Source organism: Oryx dammah, unplaced genomic scaffold (assembly GCF_014754425.2).
Source record: "Oryx dammah isolate SB20612 unplaced genomic scaffold, SCBI_Odam_1.1 HiC_scaffold_17, whole genome shotgun sequence".
Lineage (NCBI taxonomy): Eukaryota > Metazoa > Chordata > Mammalia > Artiodactyla > Bovidae > Oryx > Oryx dammah.
In genome coordinates, this window is record NW_024070201.1 from 14,808,313 (window position 1) to 14,818,660 (window position 10,348).

The following is a 10,348-nucleotide window of genomic DNA, read 5'->3' on the forward strand; positions in this document are numbered from 1 at the left end:
CGTTGGATTTAAACAGTTTGGTGTAATCCTTTTCTATGCTCTCTCGCTAGCCGGGGACTTGGTGTCGGCTACCCGGGGCTCTTCGTTTACGCAGTACCGGAATGAAGGAATCTGGGAGGGGGTCGAGAAAAGGAAAAGACGGAAGACACATTAATTGGCTCTCTAAGCTACAAAACGACGTTCAGGGTCTACTCTAAAGCACTGATTTCAAATACCCGCCCCCTGGGCCGTTTCAGCCCCACCCCTTGCGTCTTCACTTCGACTTCCACCTTGGTCTCCGCTGACTGGTCCTTGCCTCCGCGGGCACCTGACGAGCTTGGGGTTTGCTTCCGGGTCTTGGGATTTTTTTTTTTTTTGGCCGCGGGTGCAGAGGTTTCTGGGAGCGGAGAGTCAAGATGGCGTCTGTATGATCTCCGGAGGTAGCGGCGTTGGAGTTCGGCCAAAGTGAGCGGCAAGAGGAAAGCAGACTGTGGCTTGGACCGTAAGGGGCAGTTGGCGGCGAAGGCAGAGAACCCGGTGCGAGCCCTGGAGGCGCCAGAGCTCCAGGCGAGGAAAGTCGAGTGTGGGTGGGGCCGGAAAGGGGTAGTTGGGGGCGGAGGCAGAGAATCCAGTCCTGACCAAGCGGGTCCCAGAGGGGCTGGACGGGGAAAGCGGCCTGTGGGCGGGGCCGGACGGGGAAAGCGGCCTGTGGGCGGGGCCGGAAGGGGCAGCTGGGGGCGGAGTCAGCTAGCACGGTTTAGGCTGCGGAGGTCCAGGAGCTGCCGACCGGGAGAGCCGTCGGTGAGGCCGGAAGGGGAAGCTGGGGGCGGAGTCAGAGAGCCCGTAGAGGCGGAGGAGGCGGTAGAGCTGCGAACTGGTGGTGGGGCTCCGCGCCTAGCGAGTCCCTGGTCTCCGGTCGGCCGCCGAGAGCGCAGCGCCAAGGCATCTCTGCAGAGGGCCGCCCCTCGCCCCCTGGGATAGGGGAGAAGAGTCAGCGAGTTCCCTGTGACAGCCCGGAGGTGAACTCCCCGCCCCAGGGATGACTGTTTTTGGGGGGAGGCAGCGATGCTCCCCAGCGGCCTGCAACCCTGTTTCTGTCTCTCTGGATACATCCCTCTCCCTTTTTTTTTCCCTCGGAAAACCTAGGGAAGTATATCATTTCCCTCAGTTTCCCCCTGACACTTGCTTCTCTGATGCTTGAGGATGTTTCAGTAACCACAAACGGGTCCCTAATTTTTGGTTATTAGAGTCCTTTGAGAGTGGGCTCTTGTGTTCCCAGCTTTTCTTAAATTGTAACTTGGAAAAGATCTGATTTATATTATGTTGGCTGCTACTGGAGGAAATTTGATCAACAAAAGATTGTTGGAGATATTTGCCTATGTAACTGTCATTGAAGTTTAACACACTTTTTTTACTAGAACACTCAGTAACTTTGTCAGTGATTTTTTTTTTTTTTAAGATGTCTTTGCTTTTGTAGTTGTTAGCCTGTTCTGCTGTGTGAGGTTTAGATTAAATGGGAGTAAGGAGTCTGGTGGCGTGAGGTTGAGTGGAGATGTTTAAAACTCAGACATGGCTGTACTGTATTTTGTAAGGGTTTTGATATGTCAAGTCTCCTGATTTAATAACCTTTTGAGGAATATCCCCATTTCACAGATGACAGAAACTTAAACTTGGTGGCTTGCCAGGGGTCACAGATATTTGAGGGAATGAGCTAGGGAAATTATTTCACAAGGATGGATATAGATTAATGCTTTTCAAAATGAGAGTTGGTCATATTGAAAATAACTTGGCACTGTTTTTCTTCAAAGCATAAAAGATGACAACAGCAGCTCGGCCAACTTTTGAACCTGCAAGAGGTGGAAGAGGAAAAGGTGAGGGTGATTTGAGCCAACTCTCAAAGCAGTATTCAAGCAGAGACCTACCCTCTCATACAAAGATAAAATATAGGTAATGAAGCCTTTTATTTTTTGTTTCACAAGCAAGACCAAATCTGTTAAATGATGTGGTCATGAGATAGCGTGTTGGGGTTATTATCACTCAAGTTATCTGTTTTCATAGTAGAATGTAGTAGTGTTTCAGACACCCAAAATTATGCTCCATGATTTTAAAGTGCTACCAAATATTCCTTAAGCAGAAATTCCATTTAACCAGGAATTTCTATATGTAGATTGAACAATGACTAATAATACATTCTGTCAGGAGGAGCAAGCGCTATAAATACTAATCAGTATGAGATTAAAAGTGTTGCTGTAACAAGCCCTGAGTTAGCATACTAACAAAAAGTAAAAGCGTTTTGATCAACCTGCTGCCTTACTATGGGAAAGTATGTTGATTTAGTTTGAGGTTCTTAAAGGTTGTTGATTTAGTTTGAGGTTCTTAAAAGTATGTTGATTTAGTTTGAGGTTTTGGACATCACAGGATGCCTCTTAGTAACTTTTGGATTAGACTAATGATTTTGTTGATTACCCTAGTGGAGTTTTCTGCTTTAGGGACTCAGGATGAAGTTGTGTTTCTTGCAGCCACGTGTTTTTTAGAAGTAACTTTGCCTTGTCTTGTTTCTACTTTAGACAGACCACTCAGGATGCCCCTGAAGAGGTTCGAAACCGTGACTTCAGGAGAGAGTTGGAGGAGAGAGAGCGAGCTGCTGCAAGAGAAAAAAACAGAGATCGGCCAACCCGAGGTATCAATACTACCTTAGACATCTCTCTCATAACATTATGTTCACAGTAGTTTTTCTTTCATGTGGTAATAGGAATGGATCATTATTTTTGTTTGTTTGCTTTTAAATGTGGGGTGAGAGCTATAGCAGTTTTTTGAAAGATTAGATTGGATTGGGTTGATTGAATTAGATTATATTGGATTGGATTAGAGATGATAATGAAATTGATACCAATTTCATCTTTTTATGCCTCTGTTTTAGAAAGAGCTAGGGGATATTTAGCAACTGTTATTTCAATTCAGATTGAGGAGTTTTTGACTATTTACAGCAGCCAGACTTTTTAAGGCCCCATGGTTTCTGTCTATGAAATTCTTCCATTTTTATTTCTAGCATGTGTAAACTATATCCTAAATTTCCTGAGGCTACAGTTCCCATAATAAAATCAATACTTTTTAAAACTCATTCAGCAAATGTTTGTCAAGGACTTATTTGCCTGCCACTGTTGTTATAATCCCTACTGTCATGTTTAAGACCTAAGTTCTTTGTGCCCACAAGTCCCTAAAATGTTACAAGAAATGCAGGATTTGATTCAGTGAGTTAACTAATGTTTGTTTTCTCCCAGAACATACAACCTCCTCTTCAGTGTCAAAGAAGCCTCGATTGGACCAGATTCCTGCTGCCAACCTTGATGCAGACGATCCACTAACAGATGTATGTTTACTTCTTCCTCTTACCTTCATGTAGTAATTTACTTACCATTTTTCTGAAATACTTTTTTATTCTTTTAGCTTTAAGAAGCAATTTGTATTTGTATTTACGTACTGTTATTCAGTTACAGCTCTGACTTCAATGCTAAACTTTATAGTCTGGTTTAAAACAAAGCATTATCTTGTTAATCACATTTCAAGTTTGATCTCTGGAGAGCCAGAAAGGTGTGCTTCCCTAAAAAATAATTCCTGGTATTAAACCATGGAAATTGGATAGCTCTACCTCTTCAGACTGGGCTCTTGATCAATAGCATCCCCTCCAGTGAATGTAGGGACCTTTCCGTATTCTCAACCAGTGATGCCCCTTCCACATGTTCAGTGGGTGTAATGGCTCCCTCTGTGTTTAGAGAGACATGTGATCTAAGTGGAAGGCTTTTAAGGACTGGCACTTTCATTAACATTCAAATTTAGGTCCCACTAAGTTTGCAGTTTTCTATGTGCAGGGAAAAGTCTTCAAGGGTAGCAATCTAATTAAGCATATATGTTAGTAATTCTAGAATTGATAGACTAAATTAAAAATTAGCATAGTAATTCATATAAGGAATTCAGTTTTAAGTGAGATTTAATGACTATTCATTTGAAATTATTTTACTCTGAGAATTTAACACCCTTTTTTGTATTTTCAGTTATCCTTATTTCCTAGTTGTTTTGAGCAATAGAAAACTATTTTGACCCTCAAAGTATGTAGTTAGTGTGTATCATTATAAAGTGTTCTTTTTCTAGTTTTGCAAATATTTTTATATGTAAATTCTTACTTGTTCATGTAAATTTGAAAGATACTATTTGCTGCTATAATGTCTAAAAAGCATTTTAAAATACATTTTAGTAAGTAGTCATAAGCTACTTGTGAGGTTTTATTTTACTTTTTGTTTGGTTGCTGATTCTAATTGTATTTAGCTCTACATTTATCTTTCCTAGGGAAAATTCCTGCTCCAAAGATTCGATAAGTGCCATTTTTATGGAAAACATACGACTTACGCCTTATGTCTAACCTCACCATTCTTTTTTAGGAGGAAGATGAAGATGAAGATTTTGAAGAGGAGAGTGATGATGACGATACTGCCGCTCTTCTTGCAGAGTTGGAAAAAATTAAAAAAGAAAGAGCTGAAGAGCAGGCCAGGAAGGTAAAACCGACATATTAAATGTTTTTACATTTTCTCACATAAACTATAGTAGAAATGTTTTTTAATTTAAGTAGTAGCACCTTATATTAGAAATCATCCTTGCCAGGTCTAGATATTACAGCACCTGTAGGTCTGTAAATCTGGTAAATTCAGTGACAGCCTAAGTCTCCTAGTTATGTTAAAAATTCTTTTGAAATGGTTCAAACATGCTTTAGGCCTAATCATTAAATTATTCTTCACTCATTTATTTGTTCAGCAGACATTTAGTCAATGTCTATTAAGTGTCAGAAGAATCAAAGATGACTAGATGTAGTCATTACCTAGGAAGAACCCACAGATATGAAGCCATCTTTACCTCTGTCCTTGTCTTCTGCCCCAGCCTTCTTTCCAGGTACTTGCTGAGGCTGTCAATAAATTTTATGTAACCTAGCTTTTCTGAGTCCCCATAGTCTCTCCATTTGGAAGGAAAGAATGTCTAACTCAAAGACAGATAAATTAAATAGGATCCATGGTATGTACCTTTGTTACATAATTACCCATAGAAGTAACAGTAGTATTACCCATAGTAGTAACAATAAGAGAGAAAAGTTAGGAGGCAAGAGTAAGTGAGTGCACTGACCATTTCTAGACCAATGCTAAAGGAGTTTGAACTCTTTTCCAAAGGATATGCAGAATTAGTTGATTTCAGCAGGAGATGGTAAGGTTGGGGGTGCATTTTAGAAAGATTACTCTGGCCAAAGTGAGGAGGATGCAAGAAAGAACTGATTAGAGGGCTGTTTCAATAACCCTCATATCCTGTGACGAGACTCTTGCATGCTGAGTTGAATTTGAGAGATGTTAACTATCAGGGAGATAAAATTGACCAAAGAAGCGTGGCCAATTAGCTATAACAGTTCCTGGGTCTGTGTGAGTGCCATGCACTAATTCAGGGAACACAGAAGGATGGGCATGCTTCAGTGGAGAGAAAAGAAATGATGAGTTTTATTTGGAACATGTTGAATTTGGCACACTGTGAGACCCTCAAGTAGATCGATCTGCCTCCACTTTCAACCAGAATAGAGCAAAATTTTTTTTATTAAGTGGGCTTCTGTGTAAGATTTTATTTGAACCAATAATTGTTCTGTTTAAAAAAAGGAAAAAAGACTGATGTAGGTTAATGCTTGGAACCTAGGGAGGCAGAATTGATGTGGGTCTGAAGGGCCAGGGAAGAATTGAGAAAAGAAGTAGAATTGGGGATAGGCTTTGAAGACAGCTAGAATTCAGATTGGAAGAATAAAAACATTAAAGATACAATTCGTGTCAAAATTTGGTAGGGGGTAGCAAAACTCCAGTAGAACTGTCGGACCATTCCTACATCTGCACACCACAAGAGGGCAGTTATTCTGTTCCAAATTCTTTTGGCCTTCCTAACAGCTATGGATACAGAAAGAGACAGTTAAATGCATTTGGAGCATAAACATTTCAGACAGAAATTCTTGGCAGTTTTGTAAGATGCATCTGATTTCTTTGTACAAATGTGTTGGTGTTTTTTGGAGTCAGATGACAGTTTTGTACCTGTTTCCCTGTCTCGATTTCTAGTGGCTGACTTTTCCCTGTCTCACTTTCTAGTGGCACCTCTAGTGGCTGAGGTGTTTGAAAACATTTTCAGACCAGTCAGCCTATGCTAGAGGCTGGGAAACTTTCTATAAAGGACTGCTGCTGCTACTGCTAAGTCGCTTCAGTCGTGTCTGACTCTGTGCAACCCCGTAGATGGCAGCCCACCCGGCTCTGCCGTCCCTGGGATTCTCCAGGCAAGAACACTGGAGTGGGTTGCCATTTCCTTCTCCAATGCATGAAAGTGAAAAGTGAAAGAGAAGTCACTCAGTCATGTCCGACTCTTCACGACCCCATGGACGGCAGCCTACCAGGCTCCTCCGTCCATGGGATTTTCCAGGCAAGAGACTAGATAATAACTCTATTAGGCTTGTAGACCACATAGCCTCTGTCACAACTTTTCAACTCAGCTGATGGTAGGATAAGCAGCCATAGGAAACATAAATAAATGAATGAGACTGTTCCAGTAAAATTTATTTACAAAACAAGATGGTTGGATTTGAGCAAACCACAGGCTGTCCGTCCTATATACCTATGGTCATGAAACAGTGTACCTGGTACTTGAGTATGGAAAGAGTTGGCACCTTTTTTCCCTAGTGCTGTGTGTGGCAGTCAACCAATAACTCTAAAAGAAATAATAGGAAATTGTTTGTGGTTAATAATAACTTGTCACAAGTCCTAGAGATGCTAGTTTACATTGTTATTGAGTCAAAAGATTATAATCTGCTATATTAACCCTTCTTTAGAAATTGAGATAAATTGCTTTGCCTAATGTGTCTTTTTGATGTTTAAACATGTTCTTAAATGATTAGAATGTTTACTGATATACTTTCTAAGCAATTACGTAATTTTGTATGTAATTCAAGAAAGAAAATATATTTTAAAAAATATGCAACTCAAGAATTTCAAAGTCAGAAAGAGACTAATGAACGATAACAAACATAAAATATTTATAACGAAAGTGCCAAATTATTTCAGTAGGAGTTTTTTTGGTATATCTTTAAAAGCAAAAACAATGCTATCTTGATGCTTATCCCATCTCCCTCTAAAAATCCTGAGAGTCTTTTAAAATATGACTTATGATAATAAGATTGACACCAGAGTTAATATAAGTAAATGAATCTCTTACTTATGAATCTTCCCATATTGTTGACAGGAACAAGAACAAAAGGCTGAAGAAGAAAGGATTCGTATGGAAAACATTCTGAGTGGAAACCCTCTTCTTAATCTCACTGGCCCATCCCAGCCTCAGGCCAACTTCAAAGTTAAAAGAAGGTATTGTACAGTAAATAAGTTGGAGATTTTATATATATGTATACAGTACAGATTATATATAAAATACAAGTTGTATGTGTAGTTTTTTGGTTGTATTAAACTATATGGTGGTTCTACCTTGTTTGGTACAGATAGAAATGTTTGGAGGTTGAAGCATCTCTTAATACGCAGATCACGTTTGACCTAGCTCTGCTCAGCTTTTCACATTTCTCTGCACTGCACCAGTGATGACTTAAAACACTTCAAAGATGCCCATGTTCTTTGCTGGTTTTCCACGTGCAGTTTCCTCTGACATGCATACATCCACACTCACATTGTATAACCTTTCATTTGATATATATTTATGAGAACTCATATATTGCATATATGAGTTTGTGTTGTATATGTTAGATGATATTTTGAAATAATAGTCTTTATTTTGTCTAAAACATGTATTTAAGCTCATCCTGGGCTGCCTGTTGTTTTTTTTTTTTCTTTAAGTTTATACATTATGAAAGCCAACCAGGAGAATCTTAACTAGAGTTCAGCCCTAAGCTTTTCAGCTGCTCTTTCCTTGTGGTTAATGTAGATGTGGGCCAACAGATGAGCCTTAATTATTATACTCTAATAGTTTCTTCTTTTGTCCTCCATTGTTAAATGGTTACAGAGTATATATAAAATCCTTAAAACCACATAATCTAATTATAGTGACTTGCCCAGTTATCCTTGAGACCTGTTCATACTAATCAGGGTAGTACCAGGTGCTGCTTCTTTGTTTTAGACCTGAAAGCATTAAATATTTATGCAACTTCTGCTTTTTTAACTCAAAGTTTCTTATATTGGAAGAATAATAAGAATGTTGTGTGTATTCTAAAATAGGGATACTCTTCCTGTTAAAAAAGCAGGCCAACTGCCTCTTAAAAATTACTTATTCTTTTGGGTATAATTGCAGCATCAAGTGATGTGCACGTTGAGCATGAGGAAGCTTTGTAGTTCACATAATGTTTTTAGCTCTTCATACAGGTATTGTAAGATTGTTCTGTTTTTTTTTCTTTCAGGTGGGATGATGATGTTGTCTTCAAGAACTGTGCAAAAGGTGTAGATGATCAGAAGAAAGATAAAAGATTTGTAAATGATACGCTTCGATCTGAATTTCACAAAAAGTTCATGGAGAAATACATTAAATAGTACAGTTTTATGTGCTGAATTGAAGGCTGTAAAATGTAAACGATCTGACTTCATTTTGATTTATTTTTCTCTCCCACCCCTATCGAAATTGTGTATAGGCTTCCCTAATTTTTAGTCCCAAAGTATCTTTTCCTTTATTGATTAATTACTTGATAAGGACTTGGGAATTGGTTTAACCCAGTTTCCATCTCAATATTTCCAGTCATGTGTTTTCTCTTAAATATAGGAAAAGAAACCTTGTAATAAATATTTTTAATAATCTAAATAGCCAAATATGTGTCTCCAACTTGTTTGTTGAAATGTATGCAGCTAGTAAAACATTGCATATTTTCTTCTGTGTGTTGTATTTCTTTGTAAACTTTTTCTCCTCATATCTCAAGTCAGTTAATTCATCACATCTCCTCTATCTTTTGAAAAGTGTGATGAAAGATTAAAGGGATTCCATTTTGGACCACTGTGTTGGTACAGAGGAGCGTTGTCAAGCAGAAGCACCCCGAGTGCGTGTGTGAGGGAGCATGGGGTACCTCTCGCTTTGGGATTGCCCCCTTCTTTTCTCTCAGCCCAGAGAAGAAAGAGGTTCTCAAGTGTGCCCAGGAAGCATGTGGCCTTCACCTGTGTCCTGGATACTCAGCTGCCATGTTTCCCTTGAATGAGAGTTTGCACACTGACACTCACTAGATGCAAAGCCTGGGAGAGTTTAACATCAAACAATATATGAAATAAAACCTTTGGAAATATGAGGATATGGATACAGGAAGTGGAAGTGTTTACACAACTGGGAAATGAAGTTTCCCTAAACCTTGGCTAGGATTTTTAAGGTTATCGTTTTGATAGAAAATGTAAGACTGGAAATAGAATCTTTTACAGATAGAGACCCATTCATAGGATTCTTCCATTGTAAATGATGTTGAGCTTGGTAGGGTTAAAGGTAAAACCTTTAAAGCAAAAATAACTTGTTCTTTATCACTGGCAGTTATTTAAACTCCCTTCTCTAGGGTCCTCAGCGGAAGCTTGGACACAGGTTAACCTGAGTCCGGAAAGTGAAAGTGAAGTCGCTTAGTCGTGTCCGACTCTTTGAGACCCCATGGACTGTAGCCTATCAGGCTCCTCTGTCCATGGGATTTTTCAGGCAAGACTGTTGGAGTGGATTGCCATTTCCTTCTCCAGGGGATCTTCCCGACCCAGGAATTGAACCCGGGTCTCCCAAATTGCAGGCAACGCTTTACCGACAGCCACCAGGGCAGAAGCTTGGACACAGGTTAACCTGAGTCCAGAGGAGAACTGGAATTACAGCCCAGGTCTTGGTCAAGTTTATGCCCTGTGTTTTTGGTTTTTTCCCAACTGAGCAATTTACATTGATGTTTGAATACTTTGACAAGTGTTTTTGTTTGTTTTAATTTGGCTGTGCTGGGTCCTAGTTGTGGGATCTAGTTCCCTGAACGGGGATCAAACCTGGGCCCCTTGCATTGGGAACACAGTCTTAACCACTGAACCACCAGGGAAGTCCCTTGACTAGTATTTTTTAAAAGCCTTTCATAATACTGAAATGTTTTTATCTCCAACTTTCAATTTCTAAAGTGCCTTCACATTCATTTTCAGTTTTCTTCATAGCAATATTTACATAGGAAATACGGGGTTATTCAAAGCTAAGGAAATTCAAGCTGAGTGATTGGATCAGTATTAATACATGGTGGGACACATTTGAGTGCCTAAAACTACGTGAAAATGTGCTTACAGAAGTGAGAAGCATTATTTAGATTTCCAAAACTAGTTCTTGGGATTAT

The 10,348-nt window shown here is 39.6% G+C and overlaps 1 protein-coding gene across 4 annotated transcripts; it reads left to right on the top strand.

The window, feature by feature from the left end:
- Positions 1–298: 298 nt before the first annotated feature.
- Positions 299–8,900, top strand: CWC15 (CWC15 spliceosome associated protein homolog). 4 transcript variants are annotated; one of them, XM_040257892.1, is made up of 7 exons: positions 299–444; positions 1,788–1,926; positions 2,547–2,659; positions 3,261–3,349; positions 4,416–4,529; positions 7,279–7,397; positions 8,435–8,900. In XM_040257892.1, exons 2-7 carry the CDS (start codon positions 1,796–1,798, stop codon positions 8,562–8,564), a joined length of 696 nt encoding a protein of 231 aa, XP_040113826.1. In that variant the 5' UTR covers positions 299–444; positions 1,788–1,795; the 3' UTR covers positions 8,565–8,900. The 4 variants fall into 4 exon arrangements, with proteins under 4 accessions (XP_040113826.1, XP_040113827.1, XP_040113828.1 ...); XM_040257893.1 differs by having other exon boundaries at positions 348–998; XM_040257894.1 differs by having other exon boundaries at positions 348–516.
- Positions 8,901–10,348: the final 1,448 nt, after the last annotated feature.

What these genes read in the sequence shown, in the direction of transcription:
- CWC15 (XM_040257892.1), top strand. Translation starts at nt 1,796, where the DNA reads ATGACAACAGCAGCTCGGCCAACTTTTGAACCTGCAAGAGGTGGAAGA. An exon ending in CAGACGATCCACTAACAGAT is followed by an intron (nt 3,350 to 4,415) that starts GTATGTTTACTT and finishes ATTCTTTTTTAG; the next exon opens with GAGGAAGATGAAGATGAAGA. An exon ending in AACTTCAAAGTTAAAAGAAG is followed by an intron (nt 7,398 to 8,434) that starts GTATTGTACAGT and finishes TTTTTCTTTCAG; the next exon opens with GTGGGATGATGATGTTGTCT.